Below are 20339 nucleotides of genomic sequence, written 5' to 3' on the forward strand. Positions count from 1 at the left end.
TTTATTTAGAAACAAGATCTCACTGAGTTGCTTAGCGCCTCACTTTTTGCTGAGGCTGGCTTTGAACTTGCAGGATCCTCCTGCCTCAGCCTCCCAAACCACTGTGAAAAATCCAAGTTTTACAAGACATTTGTATGTTGATCTGGGAAAAAGTGGTGCTACTAATCTATCTTGGAAAGATTTCCATAGGGGCTGGGGTTCAACTCTGCTTGGTATGTGCATGGCCTTGGGTTCAATTCCTGGTACCAGGAGGAAAAACTGATTTCCACAAAACTGGCTAAAAAGCAACCATAAAGCCAGATAAAATTCAAGCAGGCAAAGGAAAGGATAAAGAATAAAGTTCAGTTCTCTAGAGAGTGGAGTGCACCCCAGGGTGGGTGTCTGGCTGGGTGGGAGGTGGGGGGGGGTCAGACCAGGACCCCAGAATCAGCAGAGTCATGCAGGGCAGGAGCTCACCTCTGGGAACTGTTCCTCTGAGCGGGTGTGATGTCCTCAATAGTTCCAGGTTCCTGCATCCAACTGCAGCTTTTATCATTTCTTGCTGCATTCACACCCAGAACCTGGCAGCTATTTTGTGCCCCACTGATTATGGGGAGTGGGATGGGGCAGGGTGGGTGAGACAGGGCAGCTAACAGCTGCCATTTACTGCTGCACCATTCTGAGAACATATCTTACATTATTTCATGTAACCCTCACTGTTGTCATTTCCAGGATACCAAGCCTCGGAGAGGTAAAGTTACTTACCTAAATTCACACAGCTTAGAGTCAGAGTTGGGAGCAGAACACAGTTTGTCTGAACACAGTTTGTCTGACCTTGCAGCTTTCTGTCCTTGACTCTCTGGCCTCTTCAACCAGGGGGTGGCAAGTCCTGCGGCTTGGGGTCACTAAGGAGGACAGGCCTGCTTGGGGCCGGCCTGGGATTGACCTCACACTCATTTTTCACACCTGGGGGGGGGTGCACTAAGAGCCGCAGGCAGTAAGCTTTCATTTCTTTTTCTCCAGATACCAGCTCTGACACCTCCAATTTCCACCACAATCACTGCGTTTCTGAGTCAAGCAGGGTATAAGGAAAATCGCTCTTTTCCTGGAATAATTTATCATCTTGTTATTTCCATTAGCTGACCCTGTTGGAGCCTATTCCGTGCTGAGCTGTTTGAAATTCCCAGCTTGGAAATCCCTTAGGCTGGGCGGGAAAAGGCTGCTTCCGCCTTCCAGGGGATGTGGGAGGTTCTGCCTGCAGATGTGGGGGTGGGGTGAGGGGGGCGGGGCCTGGAATACAGTGGGGAGGGGACTAAGGACAGAAATGGGGGGGGGGGGGCATTTTCAATTCTGCTAAATCCCGCGGCGGGTGAGCTGCGGAGGTCCACGGGGCTCTTCGGGGCTGCGGGGAGTGGGAGGGACCAGGGCCAGCTGGGAACTACAGCTGGGGTGAGGGGGGGGGGGCGGTGCTGGTGTGACAGTAGGGCAGTGGCGCTTTGGCAGGAATGGGGAGGGGGCTCAGAAAACTCAGGCCCTTCTTGATCAGGCCCTGGATCAGGCACAGAGTAATGCTGAGGATACTGATTTCAATTTCCTACCAGTTGAGCATCTTCAGGAGACTGAGTAGACAAGTATTATGTTTTAGATTTTTTTTTTCTTTCTTTTTTTGGTACCGGGGATCAAACCCAGAACCCTGTGCATGCGAGGCAAGTGCTCTACCAGTAAGCTCCTTACCCAGTCCTTCTTATTTTATTTTGAGACAGATTCTTGCTAAGTTGCCCAACTTGCCCTTGAACTTGTGATCCTTCTGCCTCAGCCTCTCAAGTTGCTGGGATTGTAGGTATGAGCCACCACTCAGGGCCATATCAGGGCCCTTTACCCAGGTTAGGAAATTTCTTTTTCTTTTTCTTTCTTTTCTCTTTCTTCTTCTTTTTAAAAATACTTATTTATTAATTTTTTTAGTTGTAGATGGACAGAATGCCTTTATTTTATTGGTTTATTTTTATGCAGTGCTGAGAATCGAACCCAGGGCCTCACACATGCCAGGCAATCACTTTACCACTGAGCTACAGCCCCAGCCTGCCCCCCCTTTTTTTGAGACAAGGTCTCACTGTTGCCTAGGCTGTGGGCTCAAGCGGTCCTCCTGCATCAGCTCCTAAGTAGCTGGGATTACAGGCATGTGCACCTATGTGTGGCTTTATATTTTGGATCTTAAGTGTCCCCCAAGGCTTGGTCCCAGTGGCTGGTGCTTTTGGGGGCTGGTAGAACCTGCAAGAGGTGGGCCTCTTGAAGGAAGGAAGAAGTTGAGTCACCCAAGTGTTGGGGTCCCCACCCCTTCTCCCTTTTTCTGCTTCCTGCTGCAGTCAGGGGACAGCTTTGCTCCAAGTGCTCCCCACGGTGATGTTCAGCCTCTCCACAGTCCCAAAGTGATGGGGCCAAGTGACAAGGGACTGAAACTTCTAAAATAGTAAACAGAAACACATCTTTCTCCTTTTAAGTAGTTTATCACAGGTAGTTTGTCACAGTGACAGAAAGCTGACTGACACAAGCCTGCAGTTCAGCTTGAATCTTTGTTCTGCCACTCGATGGCTGGGTTGTCTTATGTGAGCTGCTTCACCTCGCCCCGTCTCAACTTCCTGGGCTGTGAAGTGGGGGAGAGTATGGATTGGGGTGTTATGGGGATTATCGCCTAAGGTGAGGTACCTGAGGCTGGGTCTGGGCTCCACCAGGAGTGTGTGAGCACCAGTGCTAGTTGTTCAAGATGCTTACTTCTCCCCAGTTTGCCTGAGAACTTTCCTGGTTTTACCCCTGAAAATACAGCATCCCCCCAAAATCCTGAGTTCTGGGAAACTGGGATGGTGCAGGGTGCGGTGACACATGCTTGGGATCCCAGTGCCTGGGGAGACTGAGGCAGGAGGATCTCAAGTTCAGGACCAACCTAGGCAACCCAGTGAGACCCTGTCTCAAAATAAAAAATAAAAAGGGCTAACTGGGGGTGCTGGGGAGGTAACTCAGTGGTAGATCCCCTCCAGTTTCAACCCCCAGTACTAGAGAATTTTAATATTTATTTTTTAGTTTTCGGCGGACACAACATCTTTGTTTGTATGTGGTGCTGAGGATCGCATGCCAGGCAAGCGTGCTACCGCTTGAGCCACATTCCCCAGCCCCTCTCTCTTTAAAAAAAAAAAAAATAATAATAAATAAAGTATTCTCCTGGAGCTGGGTGTGGAAGCGCATGCGTGTAGTCCCAGCTACTTGGGAGGCCGAGGCAGGAGGATTTCTTGAGCCCAGGCGATGGGTGATGGCCTCGGGCAACATAGTGAGACCATTTCTCTTAAGAAAATAATAATAAAAACGAAAGCATTTTCCTAAACAGAGTTTCCTCCTTGAGAGGAAACATGGGGCCACCTCTTCAGATAATCTAAGCATGTTCCACATGAAATTGTGCTGAATTATCTGCTGGGACTTGAAAGGCCCTAAGAGTTGGGAAAGGCTACTTTCGTGGTCTATTTCAGGCTTGTTTGGAGGTAGATGGCCCTGAGCCCAGTAGTCTAGCTGATTTCTCTGGGCTTGGGTGATGATCTTGTCCCCAGCTCCTGCCATTGAGGGGCCTGGGAACTAGGTCTGCTCTTACCCCGTTGCCAGGGGTGAGATAGTACCAAGTCACAGACCTTTAGGGCCAGCAGACCCTGGAGCGCATGCGGCTCACCCTAAGCTGAGGCCCACCCCGGCAAGGCCACCTGTCCATACTCCCAGGCTCTGGAGGTATCCAAGCCAGGAGAGCAGCACCAGAGCATATTTGAATGATTTATTTTAAAATACTTGTGTGTGAGTTTCTGTAGAGATCTGCATACACGTTTAGGGTTGACTAATGAACATGTGAAGTTAATCCCAGTTAATCCTCAGCTGCACAACCTCTTAGGGGTTGCTGATTGACATAAGGAATGCAGGAGTGGTTTTGGTGGATAGAATTTGTGGGGTTTAAAGTAGGGGGCCAGGAGGGATTATGCAAACTCTGGAGGCGGGTAGCTAAGGTGGGCTGGGTACAGGCCTATGGAGCCAGGATCCCAACACAGTCCCTCCCCATCTGCCCCTCAGCTCCTGGTGAACCAGTGTGGGTGGGCTCTGGCTGGGTAGTGGGTGGGTAGCTAAAGTGCATGCAGGCCAGATCTGCCACTCTTTCCCCAGATAGTGGCTGCTTTAGAGACCTGGCCTGGTCTCCACGCCATGTCATAATTAAGGCCCCCAAAACTGGGTCCTCGATGGCCTGTAGGGCATGTTTCAAAATCCGCTCTTTCTGGGAGACTTTTGGTCACTTTGAACTGAATAAATCCCAGGTCAGGAATCCACAACTTGTGGGAAGTGTAGGTTTGGGTTTGTGAGCTGATATCTTTTACCTAGGGATGGAGAGCAGGTTGGCCAGGGGCCTGGGAGTGTTTTCATCCCTCCATGCTCCTCCGTCCATGCACGCACGCGCACATCCATCTTCCCAATGGGACAGCATCCGTCTTCCTGTCCTTTGGTACACTGATCCACCGAGAATAGCCATCCACCAATCTTTCCATCCATCTGCCCAGTGCCCCACCAATCCATTCCCTGTCTATCAACTCACCTGCTCATCTACCTTCCCATCCATCCATCCAGCAATATTTCTAGATGCTAAGCAGCAACTCAAATATGAATAAGACATGGTTTCTATGTTTGAGGGGCTAGTGTAAGACAGGGGCCCGTAGGGAACATGGCCTCGCCCCACCACATCTAGAAGCAAGGCCCAGGCTGGTGGTATAGGGTGCTGATCTGTGTAGGCCCTGCCTTGGGGACAGGATTCATACCACCCAGCTTTGGGTCCCCTTTTCCCCTGAAGGAGCCTGGGAGAGAGGGAGGAGATAGGAGGGAGGAAGGAGGGAGGGAGGGAGAGATGAGAGGCTTCACTTGTCAGCTGCTCAGCAGGTACAGTCAGACTTAAAATGTCCCCAAAGAGTGTCTGCTGAGATGCAGGGGGTGAGCACACTGAGTTATTTCTCTAGTAATTGGCACTGAAGAAGCTGCAGACATCCTGGGGTCTGCATCAAAGGGCTCAGAGCTTCGGCCTGTCTTCATGAAGATGAGGGGAGTTTGTAGGGGCTCCTCGGGCTCTTGGAGAGCCCTCCCACCTCTCCCCTCCTCCTGCCTGCTCTCCTCTCCCTGCTCTGTGGTGCAACTTAGGGGTGGGGTGGGGGGGACGATGCTCTCCTTTCCTTTTGGCACCAGACAGCCTGGGGGGGTGGGGCTGGTGCAGCAGGCAGGGGAGGCCTGGTTGGTTTTTCACGGCCTGGAGAGCCCTAGGGAAGTGGGGAGGGAAGGAGCTCAGGGAGGCCCTTTTCCTGGGGGTGGGGGTGGGGCACCAGGATCTAGCCTTGGTGGGGCCTCTGCCAACGTTCTGTCTACAGGGTCTGGCAGGGTGTTTCTACCCTCCTGGTGTGGGCAAGGCCTAGTTTCCATTTGGTCTCATCCCTGACCTGTGCAGAAGGGCCACAGCTAGTTCTCAGATGAGCAGTATGATCAACTGGCTGTGCTAGTTTATAAGCCATTGAATCTCTGTGTCTGTAAGTACTGTGTGTGTGTGTGTGTGTGTGTGTGTTTGCGCGCGCACGCACCATCTCCTTTGGCAAGGGTCCTTCCCATTGCATTTTTGGCTGGTACCTGGACCCCTCTCCAGCAGCTGGGCCCTCTGCCTGGTCACCTCATGCTGGTGGCTTCTCCTGCTGCAGTAAGAGAGGGCAGGGCAGGTGCAGCCCGGGGTTGGGGACCTAGACAGGTGGACTCCCCAGCCCAGTCTCCGTGTCCATCCTGTTGTGGGATCCAATTGTTGAGGAAGAAACTTATCTTTCTTTTACCCATCTCAGGCTCATTGGCTGGGGCCCCTGAAACAACAGCCATATTGAAAGCATGCACATTTATTTAATATAAATTTTATGTGACACAGTTGTAATTGGACACAATACCTTTATTTTATTTATTTATTTTTATGTGGTGCTGAGGATCGAACCCAGCACCTTACATGTGCTAGTCAAGCGCTCTACTGCTGAGCCACAGACCCTTACTCCAGGTCTTTTGACCTGTTTCAAGGGAAGACCAGAAAACCCTTCCTAGGTTTTGTGGCCTGCTTCAAGGGAAGATCAAAAAGAGCTTCCTCACCTACAGTTCCTCAGACTCCTTCAGCTTTAAATTCTCACTATTCCAAGGTGCCAGGGTAGCAGGCCCTGAACTCCACCATGGAACCCTAGCAAGGATGTCAAAGGGGAGCCCCTATGTTGGCAGTAGAGAGTGGGACAGGTTCTAAGCCTCCCTCTGGATCTTCCCATCATCTGTTCCTGCTCCAGAAACTCTGGGGAACACAATTAGAAAACCATTTAATTCTACTGTCCTTTACAGATGGGAGGTAACAAACACACAGGGCTCACAACAGGTCCAGGTGAGGGCGCTGGTCCCCAGACACAGTCAGAGGCTCTTGTCCCTCAGTAGAGAATTTGAGGACTCACCCAATCAGGCCTTGATATCACATGATCTAGTTTTTCCACTTCTGGGTTTATACTTAAAGAATTGGAAGCAGGGACTTGAACAGATATTTATATACTCAAATTCATAGCAGTATTATTCACGCAGCCAAAAGGTGGAAACAAATCAAATATCCATATTGAGATGACTGGATAAACAAAATCCATCACATATGCAAAATCCATGTCAGTCCAATGGTACGACACTCAGCCATACGATGGAATTCAGCGATTTTGACACGGTCCAACATGGATGGACCTTGAAAACAGTATTCCAAGTGAAATAAGCCAGATACAAATGGATGAATGTGATGTGAGCTACTTAGAGTAGTCAGAAAAAAGAGGTGGACTGATGGTTGCGGGGCTGGGAGAAGGAATGGGGAGTCATTATTTAATGGGTACAGAGGTCCAGTTTGGGATGATGGAAATTTCTGGAAATGAATGGGGGTAATGGTTACGTGATGTTGTGCATGTACTTAACGCCACTGAACCATGTACTTATAAATGGTTAGAATGGTAAATTATATGCAGTTTCACCACCAATTAAAATAGGCAGGTGCCCACGGGATGATGAGATGGCTGTGGTCACTCCTGAGATGAGCTAGGGGCCTGTCACATTAGAGGGCTCCCTCTTGGAGCTCAGGTGACACCTCTGTGTCCCAGCTCCCATAGCCCTTGTGGAGTTGCAGGTCTGTTGAAAGATAGGTCCTGGGCTCCGAAAGCTCCCACAGGGTACTTGGTTATTAGAAGCTCCTAGAAACCCTCTATGCCAAATCCACCCCCCCCCCATACATGGCTGGAAAAGACAGCAGCTTCCTGAACCCACCCCCTGGGCGTCAGTACCTGGGGTTCTCAGCTACTTTGGGTTGAGACAATTTCCAGGGTGGCAAAATCTCTGTGTAAGGACCGGGCTTTATTCTCACTTGTCACATCAGCAGTGGGAAATGTGCCAGTGGGACAAGGGGCTGATTGCCCCCCTTCCCATCCAGAAGTTTCCATCTGTGCTGCTGATACAACTCAGGAATCCTGCCCAAAGAGTCCTGATTTGTTCTCACATGCAAATCCCAACCCCGTAGTGCAGCTTCAAGGGCACAGTCTTTGGCATCTGATGACCCCAGATGCAAATGGGGTGTCTCTCTCTCTCTCTCTCTCTCTCTCTTAATATTTTTAGTTGTAGATGGACACAACACCTTTATTTTATGTATTTATGTGGTGCTGAGGATTGAACCCAGCGCCTCACACTTGCTAGGCAAATACTCTACCACTGCGCTACAGTCCCAGCCCTGCAGGCTCTCGATCTCTCTGGGCCTCAGTTTTTCCCTCTGTGAAATGGGACTAGTAAATGTAGCCTAGGACTCCCGGGTTGGTGAGGTTTCCCTACTTTCTCCACAGGTGCCTGACTCCACAAATGGTGGCTACGATGGTTATTATCTTCCCTTCACAGCAAAATGCTTCATCTCTCCCTGGCCTTGGCTCAGTGGAATTGAGGGCTCTTGTTTGTTGTCAGCAAACAAAGCCCAGCAGGCGAGGGGCGGGGGTGGGGGCGGCTGAGGCGGCGAAGGAGCCCCAGCCTGGAGCCCTCGGTGGGGCTCCCTCCCCAGCCAGGCCACCTCCCTCTCCGCAGCCCGCTGCGCCCTGCGCCCAGACAGAACGTAGCGGTGACAATTCACAGGAGAGGAAGAAACAGATCATGCAGGCTTCTGGCATCCTGGAGAGGCAGCATCAGACAACGGCCGCGTTCCCATTAGGGAGAGACACCAGCCCTCACTTTTGGGGGTGGAAATGGCTCTAATTTGCTGAGCCCGTGGGAGGTGAATCCGCCCGTGGATGCTCTTTGTTCCGGGGCTGCACAGGCTCAGGGCAGCACATCTTTCTGGAGGAAGGCACACAGCAGCAGATCTCGTTCAAGGAGTCAACTGGAGACAGGGGTTCACCCTTCAGCTTGCCATCCTGGTCTCCCCTCCTTTGCCTCCCCTGTCAAGGTCTATGTCACATCCCCCAGTTGGTGTGGCTTTAGGAATGCCGGCCGGAGAAAATGCAGGTAACCCTAGTGGGATCTACTGCATCAGTGCCCCTCAAAGTGAGGTCCCCCAAAGGGGAACCTCAGTGTCACCTAGAAACTTAAAAATGCACCTCTCAGCCCAGCCATCTAGACCCTGACTCTGGAGAGGGGGACCAGTGATCTGTTTTAAAAGTCCATTGGGTGATTCAGAGGCAATAGGAAGACAGGGGCCATCTCTGTTTTGTGCACCATTAGAACCCTGCCCTGGCCCTCAGCAGGGCATGGTTGAGATGTACAAATGAGTGAGACCAGCATCATTGTTCCCAAGCCCCAGCCGGCTGGCACTAGGTGGCCGCTGAACTTCTCTTTAAGCTCTCCTAAGAGCAATGCCTGAAAAAAAAAATAATAAAATAATGCCTAAGATAGGTGCTACATATGGGTCCTATAGGAGAAATGACAGCTGCTATTGATGTGCTGATCACAGTGGCAGGACTCTGCGTTGGTTTTCATGTTTTTGTTTTTTTTTTCCCAGTACTGGGTGTCGAACCCAGGGGTGCCCTACCACTGAGCTACAGCCCCAGCCTTTTAAATTTTTTTTTTAAATGTTCATGGGCCTTTATTTTATTCATTTATTTATATGATGCTGAGAATCAAACCCAGTGCCTCACACATGCTAGGGGCTCTACCACTGAGCCACAATCCCAGCCCCTCAAGTGTTTTTTGTTAAGAAAGAATTTCTTGGTTCTCGGAGCAACCCACAGAGAACCCTTGACTCTGGAAGTTGCTCCTAAGACCCCTCGGGAGGGTCTGGATCCCATCTTCACCCTAAACCTGAGACTCCCAGGATTGATTTATGATAAACCTGTTTCTAGGAAATGAATTTGGAATTCATCCTTGGGCTGCCAGGAGTGGGTCCCTGTTCTGGGCTAGGTCTGGCTGAGACCTGGGGTTCTGTGGGGGGCTGATTGTGGGGTTCATGCTGCTGCTAGTCGGAGAGGGATTGGTCCCTTGAAGAGACACAGGTAGAGCACCTGTAGCTTAGAAATGGAAGCAACAGCCACTCGCAGGCTAGATGTTTCCCAGGTGGAGTTGTGGATACAGGAGTCCCTGGACTTTGGATGGGGTTTACATTCCTATAAACCCTGCTAATTTGAAAAAATCTCCTAAGGTTAAAATGCATTGAATACACCTAACACTCCAAACGTCATAGATTAGCAACACCACACTCTGTGGAGTGGGTTGTTGCCCCTCCTGACTGTGGGTCTGCCGGGAGCTCACTGCTGCCGCCCAACCTGGTGGGAGAGGACCAGCCACATACAGATAGCCAGGAAAAGATCAAAATTAAAAAATTGAAGTCCAGTTTCCACTGAATGTGGATTGCTTTTGCATCCTTGTCAAAAAGTTGCAGGTTGAGCTGGACACACCTGACACCCCAGTGGCTCAGGAGGCTGAGGCAGGAGGATCTCGAATTCAAAGCCAGCCTCAGCAAAGGCGAGGCACTAAGCAACTCAGTGAGACTCTGTCTCTAAATAAAATACAAAATAGGACTGGGGATGTGGCTTAGTGGTCGAACGCCCCTGAGTTTAATTCCCTGTACACTCCCCCCAACCCCCACCCCCCATCCCGCCAAAGTTGAACCATCCTAAGTCCAGCCCAAGTCTGTACTTTCTCTGCCTGGCTAGAACTCACAGTCTCCCTGCCTCACTCACTCCTTACGGCTTCAGGGCTCTCACTGCCTCCATCCGCTGCCCTGTGGGTTCATCAGGAGTTTGGTATGTATTTTTCCATTAATTTATTTTTATTGTTTTAAATGTAGTATGTAGTCTACAAAGGGCAACTGTCACACCACACTTACAACATCGAGTAGCAATCCCCTGCCACTTGGAGTCCCTCTCTAGGCAACCCCAAGAATTGTTCTAGCTCCTTTGTACCTAAATCTCAGCTTATTCTAATTCTTGATTTTTAAAATTTTATATGATTATAAAATAGGATAGGATTCAGCTCTTAGGTGCAATCTACCCAAATACACATGTTTCTTGTATATCCTCATCTATTTCCCCTGTCTGAGCTCCAGTCTGGCCAAGTCACACATCTTTACCATCCCCCTGGATATTCTCTGCCTCTCTCCTGTGGCCTCTTTATCCCCTTTTATGGTTTTCTGCTTTGTCTGGTTGGAGCATATCCTGCAGTAGCTGCCTGAGAGGTGAAAATTTTCAAGAATTCATGTATCTGAAAATATTTTCATTTTCCCTTCACACTTCACGAATGTTTGGCTGAGTGTAAAAGTCTAGATTAGGAATAATTTCCCCTCTGAATTCATTTTGTGTGTGTGTGTGTGTGTGTGTGTGTGTGTGTGTGTTGCTGGGGATTGAACCCAAGGCCTTGTGCATACGAGGAAAGCACTCAACCAACTGAGCTACATCACCAGCCCCTCCCTGCTGAATTCGAAAGGATATTTCTTTGCTGTGTTCTGGCTTCAAATTCTACTTTGAGAAAGTAAATTAGAATGTCTAAGGACATTCTAATTCCTGATCTTTTGTATGTATGGGATCTATTTCTTTTTCTCTTTGGAAGATTTTAGGATTTTTCCTATTTATCCTGATATCCTGAAATTTCATAAAAAGGCTTGGGTCTTTATGATTCAACCTTGGACCCAAAGGGAAGAGGAGAGGAATAAAGTCATCATGCACATGTCACTAGAGAACAACTTACACAGAACTGATGGAGAGGGCAGACTCCTACAGAGACCTGAAAGTCAATTTCAATAAAGTTGCAGGATAGAGTCAATATTTGGTTACTTTCAAGCATGCAGGCTTTTTATTATTATTTTTTTATCATATGTCACTGACTAGAGACATCAACAAAAGGTAGAATAGAAGTGGTAAAAATGAGCTTTGCCATTATTTAAACCAATATATATTGTTCAAGCCATTACTCAGTACCCAATGTACAGAAACAATCTAAATGTCTACTGACAGATAAATGGATACAACAAATGTGCTATATCCACATATTGGAATATGATTCAGCCTTAAAAAAGGAGAGATCCTGCCATTTGTAACAACATGAATGAAACTCGAGGACATTGTGCTAAGTGGAGAAGGACAAATACTACATGATTCCACCTGTGTGAGGTATTTAAAATGATTTAACTCATAAAAACAAAAAGCAGAATGGTGGCTTCCAGGGTCTGGGGGTGGGGAGAGGCAATGGGAATTTGCTGTCAAATGCGTAGAAAGTTTCGGTTATGCAAGATGAATAGTGTCTAGAGATCTGTTCTACCACATTGTGCCTGTAGTTAACAATGTCACATCATGTAATGAAAGGTTTGTTACAATGATAAAAAAGACTTGATACAGTTCCTTAAATTTTTTACTTTAAAATATCTGACAGAGAAAAATATTTTAAATGTAATATGGGATATGTAATGTATTCACTTATATAAAATATAATACAATATAAAATATATTACAACCTTTTTTTTTTATTGGTACTAGGGATTGATCCCAGGGGTGCACCACCACTGAGCTACAGTCCCAGCCCTTTTTTATTTTTATTTTACTTATTTCACAACTCACTAAGTTGCAGAGGCTGGCCTCAAATTTGTGATCCTCTTGTCTTAGCCTCCCTCATTGCTGGGATTATAATTATGCCCTGCCATGTAGGTGAAAAACTTTAATTGCATCCCTTTTCTTCCCAGGTTGTGTCCTCAATCTGCTGTTTATCATTCCACTGTCTTTCTTTATTCTTTCACTGTATAAAAAGTATTTCAATACAATTTTTTTTTTTGGTACCAGGGATTGAACTCAGGGATGCTCAACCACTGAACTCCATCCCCAGCCCTTTTTATTTTTTGAGACAGGGTCTGGCTAAGTTACCCAGGCTGGTGCCAAACTTGCAATCCTCCTGCCTCAGCCTCCTGAGTCGCTGGGATTACAGGTGGCACCACCCACCTGGCTAATATATAAAACTTTTGCATGTTTTAAAGTCTCTACATCGTAACGAATTTATTTTCTAGCCATCTGTTTCTTTGCTCACCATGTTTGTGAGATTCATCTATCTTAAGTATGGACTTATTTTCACCAGTGCATAATATTCCACTCTTTACATGTATTTCTGCATCTATTCTTCTGTCAGTGGTAGACTGTTCCCAGTTTTCAGCTAAACATTCTATTCATGTTTCCTGGAGCCTATGTAGAAGAGCAGAGAAATGGCCCTCAGCTCTCCCGGAACCTTGCTGTTATCTGGTGAACTTTAAAATTCCTCATGTTAAGACTGCTTCCAAAATTAAACCAGAATTTTTTAAAGTGGATCTGGCAGGAATGCATTTAAACCTTCCCAGGTGATTCCAATGAGCAGCCAAAGGTGACAACCACCACTGGAGACCAGGGCGACTCAAGGCATGGCCTCCCACCCTGTGCATCCCCTGGAAGAGTGTTAAGGTGCACTCTCAGCTGCTCCAGCCAGTGAGGGGAATCTGGGTGTGGTGTTACAGCGCATGCTCACCTGTTAGTAGGTGTTGTCAATCAAATTCACCAAGGCTGCACGGGTCACAGTGGCAGGGAGGTGCCATGTCTCTGTGCTTGCTTTAGTTCTAGGAAATATCTTTTTAAATTTTCTGACCTATTTTCCTTTAAAAAAATGTTTTTTAGTTGTTGATAGACCTTTATTTTATTTATTTATATGCCATGCATAGACCCGAACCCAGCGCCTCACACATGCCAGGCAAATGCGCTACCATTGAGCCCCAGCCCCAGCCCCTATTTTCCCTTTCTGTGGTGTGGGGGATGGAACCCAGGGCCTCTTGCATGCTAGGCAAGTTCTCTACCACTGAGCTACATGCACAGCTTCTTATTTAATTTTTAAAACTGATGCATAACATAAAATTATGCATATTTATGAGGTACCATGTAATATTTTGATTTGCATATACACTGTGTAATGTTTGAATCAGGGTGAGTATATCTCCTCAAATATTTATCATTTCTTTATGATGAAAATATTCAAAACCTTTTTTTCTAGTTCCCGCCTCCCCAGTTTTGTGGTACTAGGGATTCAACTCAGGAGCCCTGTACCACTGAGCTGCACCCCAGCTTTTATTTTTCATACTGAGACAGGGTCTTTCTAAGTTGCTGAGGCTGGCCTTGAACTTTCGATCCTTCTGCCTCAGTCTTCCAAGTTGCTGAGATGACAGGCGTGTGCCACCATGCCTGGCTTCTTCTACTTTTTAAGAATCCATAGCATGTTATGGTTACCTATAGTCACCCTACTGGGCAATAGAACTCCAGAACTTCTTGCTCCTAACTGTAAGTTACTACCCATCTAGAAAACATTCAATAATTTTCTCACTTTGAAGTTCCTATTAGTTGGAAGTGGAAACTTCTGTGTTGATCATTCTTTTCGGTTGTACATTTCTTGACTTTTTTTTTCTCAATGCCAAGATATTTTATAATTTGCTGAGGCAGGAGGATTGCAAATTGTTGGTCTCAGCTGGGTGTACTGGTGCACGCCTTTAATCCCAGACACTCAGGAGTGCAAATTTGAGGCCAGCCTCAGCAACTTAGTGAGAACCTGTTTCAAAACGAAATAAAAAGTTTGGGGAAGTAGCTCCATGGTATAGCACCCCCTGGGTTCAGTCCACAGTATCCATCCTCCAAAATGCGATTTTACTTTTAATTTTCAAAAGCACTAACACTTCCTTTAAAAAAAAAAATCTTTTTGTTTCACAGGTGCAATAGCTTCAGAGGACTCTCCGGACTCCCATCTCCTGTGGATTGGAAGCTCTGCTTTCAGTTATAGGACTCAGTCGACTCCTGGGTGCCCTTGGCTGCTCACACTGTGAGTGAAACATGACAGCCCCCCGCCCCCGTATCTGTCCACATGGGCAGGGTATGTGAACAAGGAGCCTCCCAGTGGTGACTGGGTAGAGACCCATTGTTAGACTGGAGGGACCCCCCCCCCCCCCGCCAGTGTCAAATCTGTCCCTGTGTCCTCTTTGATCAGTTTCCCAGAGAGAAATTCAGTATGCACTGCCCCTTGGGGGTAGGTGGGGCGGGGGGACTAGGTTTTGAGAGTGAAGGTTTGTTTCCCATTGACCATTCGCCATCCCAGGACAGCACCTCCCTGCAGCCTTTGGCTGGCCTGGGCTCCTTAATCCAGAATCTTTCTAGTTCAACTTCAGCCATCAGTAAACTTGTCCTCTGCCAGGGTTAGGGAAGAGTGGTCACTAGGCAGGTGGGCCACTTTAATTAATTAATTAATTTTTTGGCGCTGCTGGGGATGGAACCCAGGGCCTCCCACGGGCACCCCCCGCCCGTTTAACTGCTTCCTTCTACCGATACCATTTTCACACCCATCCCGATCATCCACCCTAGGGACACCCAGTCCCTCCAAGTTCTGAGCATCTGGGGGATTCTGCAGAGCAAGAGGGCTTGTTCCTTAGGGCTTCCTCCCTTAGGTGTTTTGGAGCAGGAGAGCTGACACGAGACATCATGCTGTCCTGTTGCCCAGAGGTCTCCAGCACCCCCTGCCCTCCTGTCTCCTGTGCTTTTCTGTGGTTTGTGCCATTTTCATTGCTTGATGTCATTTCAGTGGGCTTCTGGAGGACAGAAGTTTTTGTCCACTTAAAAAAATTTTATTACAGATGAACATATAAATCTGATATAAATCTGTATAACTTTTTTTTTTTTTACATAGATGACTTTTTTCCTCCCCATTCAACATTATTAGCTTCGTGAACTCTTGTTCCACACCTCGATCTGGCTCATTTCTTTTAAATCAATGTTACCACACCCCCCACCCCCCATCCATTTCTCTTCTAATGCATCTTAGAAGCACAAACCTTGTGGTCTCTGGATCAACACTGGCTTAATGCAAATTCTAATCTTTATTGTTTTAATTCTGAAGCGTAACAGGTCACAGGGGAACATGAGTTTTACCGTCTGCCAGCAGCAAGGGCAAAGAGCTAATAGGCAGGGGGCATAAGGGTTCTTGGCCCGCAGACAAGGAGGCCCCTGGAGAACCCGGTGTCCGGGGAAGGAGGGCAGGGTGTGGACACTCACGCACACAAACACACAGGGTTTTCAAAAAGCATTTGCCTGCATTTTGTGTATTTTTCATGCCAAACCAAACCTACTGAAGAGAAGTGAATTGTGTCTTCGGGGAGTCTCCTGCCCGGGCTGAGAGCAACCTGGGAAGGTCAATGGGGGGTTCAGAGAAACCTAACAAGGAGCCAGATTTCAAGCCAGCTCTTGGGCCAGCCCCAGGGAAAGACAGGACACTGTTTTTGCCTCCCTGGGAGCCGAAGCTGGGGGAAGGGGTAGACAGATCTCTCATCCCACCTGCTCTGGGCTTGGGTCTTTGCACCTTGAGGGGCCAAACTCAGTTTGAGGGGGAACGCTCAGGGTTGTATTTCTTCTTGCTATAAATATAAATATGGAGAAAGGCCCATGTAGCTTCCTGCTGAAACTTCAGTGCATACGGGAAGGCCCCTCAAGGAGGCTCTGAAGGCCCTTCCAGCCCAACCCAAGACCCAAGCAGACTTAAAGATGGGTCAGACAGGGGGTGGGGACAGAGGTAGGGGGACAATAAATAAAAGTCAGTGACGGAGCAGGCTGGTGGGAGGGGAGTGGTAGAGGAGGAGGGCGCCTTGGCAGTGGAGGGGTGCAGAAAGGCACTGGGTGGGGGTAAGCAGACTCGGCCCCCAAACACTGGTTAGTTGAGTCAGAGGTCATGGCACTGGGGTGGCTGGTGAGAGCTCAGGGACTGGCCAGGAAGGAGCTGGGGAGGCCTGGCTCCTGCTTCCTTCCTCTCTCTCAAGATCTTCCACTGGAAAGTCTGCTCCATGCATCCGAGTCCCAGAAGCCACATCAGCAGCGGGGACTCGCCCGGGGGTGTCTTTTGCCTTTGGAGGAAAGAGAAAAAGACCAGTGCATAGTGAGCAGACATGGATTCCCTCCTCAGGGACAGCTCGACCTCTGGGAACGAAATAGAGGTGAAGGCAGCCTCCTTACTGGAACTGTCCCTGCCCCTGAGGCTGCTGCCCAGTGACCTCAGGATGTCAGAAGGAGCCACGGACATGGGAATAGAAATTCTCTTCTAAGCCAGTGCTTTCCACATTGTTCTGAAGCCCTGAACCCTCTCCATGCCCTGGCTATGTCTGGACATTTCCTGAGGACCTACTCAGGGCCGGCAGTCCCCAGGGACCCTGGATCTCACCTTCCCCACAACCCCATGAGGGATACTTCAGTGATAACGGGATTGTGGAGAGAGTCTGCTGGTGACTGACTGTTTTTGACCTACAAAACCACAGTTTCATATGGTTCAACCTGATGGTTTGCCCAAATTCACATGGTCATGGGTGGTGGGTTGGGCCTAGAGCTTGGGCCTGCTTCATTCCAAACTGACCTCTGTGGGGGACTTCAGGAGGCTAGAGGGAGGGGACAGGGTCCATTCCAGGAATATAGATGCCTCCATTGCCTGGAGAGCTGCTCACCACTGCCCCCCTCCCAAATGCCCTGGGAAGGCTTCAGAAGAGGGAGGAGGGAGGGACAAAGGGAGGGTCCTGGTGGGTGGCTGCTGGGGTGCACTCAGGCTTCTGGAAGGAGACCCCTGCCCTGCTGGCAGGAGATCAGCTGCTGCCCTGGGCACATGTGCCTGTGGGTCTCTGACCAGGGAGGTGCCCAGTTCAGTTAGGGCTTCTTCTTAAGGGAGCTGGGCCACCTGCAGGTGCAGTTTCTCATGAGAACCCCCCTGACTACATGAGGATTCTGGGTAAGGCCAGGGCCAGGGGGTTGGGCTCCTTGGATAATTGCCTTTACCCCCGTGCCCTGTTTCCACTCCTATCAAATGGGGACAGTAGGGCTCCCAACTACTCTGTCAACAGAATGGAAGTTGACCTTGGAGGAGCTAGGGCAGGCTGGGCTCTGGGTCCCTGGCTCCAGCACCCCAGGATCTCGGTCCTAGGATCTGGGCAGCTCTGGCTAGCCTGGGAGGCCGATTCAGCTTCCTCCCTCATGGGACAGGTTTCTGGAGAGCAAGGACTGACCAGAGCCCCCAGTCCCAGGCCAGGCTGGCACATGACGGGGGCTTGGTGAGAACTGGATGCCTGGCACAGAGTAGGCACAAGGTGGGGTTCCTATTCATGTCCAGAGATAGGGAAAGGCTTGGACAGATTATGCATTTTGTGAAGTAGAGGTTGGTAACAAGCATTGCTAAATTTATTGACGGGGTGGTTGCTATTATTTTGGGTTCCTCTCTCTGGTCAGGGGAGTGGAGGGGGGGATCTGGCTTTTTGCCCCAGTGCCTGGTACTGCGCTTGGTAAACATCAAGAACTAAAAAACTGTCCCTCTGCAGTTTTGGAGGAGGGAATGAAGAGGGGACAGAAGAGGGGGAAGGTGGTGGTTAAGTGGGAAGGTGCAGCGGGTACTCACCGGGGCCCTTGGGCTCAGGCCAGGGCGGGGCCCCCCCCTGTGGGTCTGCAGAGCCCTCCCCAGTCTCACTGGTCAGGCTGCTCTGACTTCCTGAGAGGAGGCTGGGCGGGTGGGTCAGCCCCATCCTAGGGGATTCCATGCTGCCACCTGCAAGGACCACAAGCTGTTTCTCACAGCAACAAGCCACTGACAGGAAAGTTCACAATTATTAGTTTTTCCCGCCTTCCTAGGATGAGGGTGTGTGGTGGGGAGAAGGGTGTGTATTTTGGCTAACCCAGGAGGGAGAGGGAGAGGGAGTCTGCTGTCTTTAGTCACCAAAGAATCCTCCAATATGGTTGTTAGTTCTTGCCCAGCTGAGAGCAGAAATGGAGCCTGTAACATTTCACCCAATCCTTTCCTGTCTCCTAGTCCTAGCTGGGAGTGGGTGTGAAGGGAGAGGATGAGAGTCCTCACGGTAGGAGGAAGGAGGAGTGTGGAAACCAAGGTGGCACAGGTATTTCCTTTACACTTTTTTTTTTTTTTTTTGTCCTGGGGATTGAACCCAGGGTGCTTAACCACTGAGCCACATCCCCAGTCCCTTTTGTCTTTTTTTTTTTTTTTTTAAATTTAGAGACAGATTCTCACCCAAGTCATTTAGGGCCATGCTAAGTTGCTGAGGCTGGCTTTGAACTCACGATCCTCCTGCTCAGCCTCCCAAGCCACTGGGATGACAAGTGAGCACCACAGTGCCTGACTCCTTTACAATTTTTCTAATAAAGAATTTTGGGGCCAAAGGGGCTGAATCTAGGGGCAGTTTTTAATCTTTTGCAATCATCTCTGCCAATTGATACTGACCACTTGGAAAACTGTACTGAGCACTCTAAGTCCCTAGCCGGGCTCAGAGAATCATGATCAATGAGTACTGTGCCATGGACACAGGACTGAGAGTGGTCAAAAGAGTACCAGGCATTTGCCATCTCTGATCTAGCCAAAACTTGCATAGAGGACAGATCTTCTAGTCTTAGCTTCAGGACGGCACCCCAAGGCATTTCATTCCAATTTGGGGCAGTTACTATACAGCTAGCACATGCACTTTCTCTCTCTCTCTTAAATTGTATATTAAACTCAGCCTTCCTTCTTTCAAATATCCTACTTCTCAGGCTGGGGTTGTGGCTCAGTGGTTGGGTGTTTGCCTTGCATGTGTGAGGCACTGGGTTTGATCCTCAGCACCATGTAAAAATAAATAAATAAAAAATATTGTATCAATCTACAACTGAAACAAAACAAAACAAAACAAAACAAAAAAAAACCAAAAAACCAGATCCTACTTCTCACCTGGGAATATGTCTGAATGGAGTGTCTCCTTTTTCAGGAAGGTCCTGTTTCAAGGGAAGGGGGAGGCCTTTCCTTACCTTTCTAGGGCATGCTCTGCTGGAGTTAACCCTCTGTTACATGACAGAGTCACAGAGGTGAACTCAGCCATGTCAAAATCAGAGGAAGCTTTGGAAACCACCTTCTCTGTCTCCCTTGTGCTAAAGAGAAGGAAGTGTCACCTTGAGGCAGTGGCATTTATTGGGAACCCCACTGTGAGCATGGGAGGAATCCCAGGGTCAAGGTGGAGGGCGTGGCCTGGCTGGCCCTGCCTCTTGTCCCAAGCCCCAGCAAATACAGATGAGCCTGGCTCCATGCCCTGCTCTTCAGTGCTGCTGAGATTTAGCTTCTAGTGGGCCCAGCCCCAGGTCCTCCTCCACCCCCATCTAGAACAACCAGATGCCAGCCTCGAAGCTGCCATCTAAGGAAGTGACAAAGCCACTCGGCACCTGGGGCTTTGGAAACAGTGTTATAACCCACACTTACCTGATTCCCCCACGAGCTTGTCACCTTTGGTGTTCCTGACCCCAGTGGGTGGGAGTCTGTCTTCCAGGCTGGAAGAGCTGAGATCGGAGTCACTGTCACTGTCGCTGGAAACCACTGGAAAAGACAGACATGGGCAGAGGGGGTCAACCCTGTGGGCCACTGCTTGGATAGAGGGGACCAGAAAGGTTCCCTCCTGCCATGACAGTGCGGTGTAGAACCTGGGTTACTCCTTCCTGCTAAGGAGGTAAGACCTGGTGTGAGGAGCTGGGATGTGGACCAAACTCATCCAGAACCAGCAAGGAGGGCTCGTCTGTTGCCCAACTATCTCCACATGTGACAGAACTGGAACCCGCCTGCCTGGTAGAAGCTGATTATCCCCTTTGGTGCAAAGATCTAAAGGCAAGAGGTGACACTCTGCAGGGATGAGAATCAGGTCGCAGCTGACCTTCACACAGCTTCCCAGGACTTTGCACATGAATTCATGGCAGCTTCAAAACAACCCTATGAGATAGGAGATCTCATCGTCCCATCTTACAGATGAGGAAACCGAGGCA

General features: G+C 49.0%; 1 protein-coding gene across 1 annotated transcript in view; it reads right to left on the minus strand.

The window, feature by feature from the left end:
* Positions 1–15384: 15384 nt before the first annotated feature.
* The window catches only part of Rph3al (rabphilin 3A like (without C2 domains)), a 117983-nt gene continuing 113028 nt past the window's right edge, over positions 15385–20339 (minus strand). The window contains 4 exon segments of the mRNA XM_027924456.3: positions 15385–16420; positions 17950–17985; positions 17987–18096; positions 19786–19899. Coding sequence (XP_027780257.3) covers positions 16247–16420; positions 17950–17985; positions 17987–18096; positions 19786–19899 — 434 coding nt within the window. The 3' untranslated portion in view covers positions 15385–16246.

This window comes from Marmota flaviventris, chromosome 17 (genome assembly GCF_047511675.1).
Source record: "Marmota flaviventris isolate mMarFla1 chromosome 17, mMarFla1.hap1, whole genome shotgun sequence".
NCBI classification, from domain to species: domain Eukaryota; kingdom Metazoa; phylum Chordata; class Mammalia; order Rodentia; family Sciuridae; genus Marmota; species Marmota flaviventris.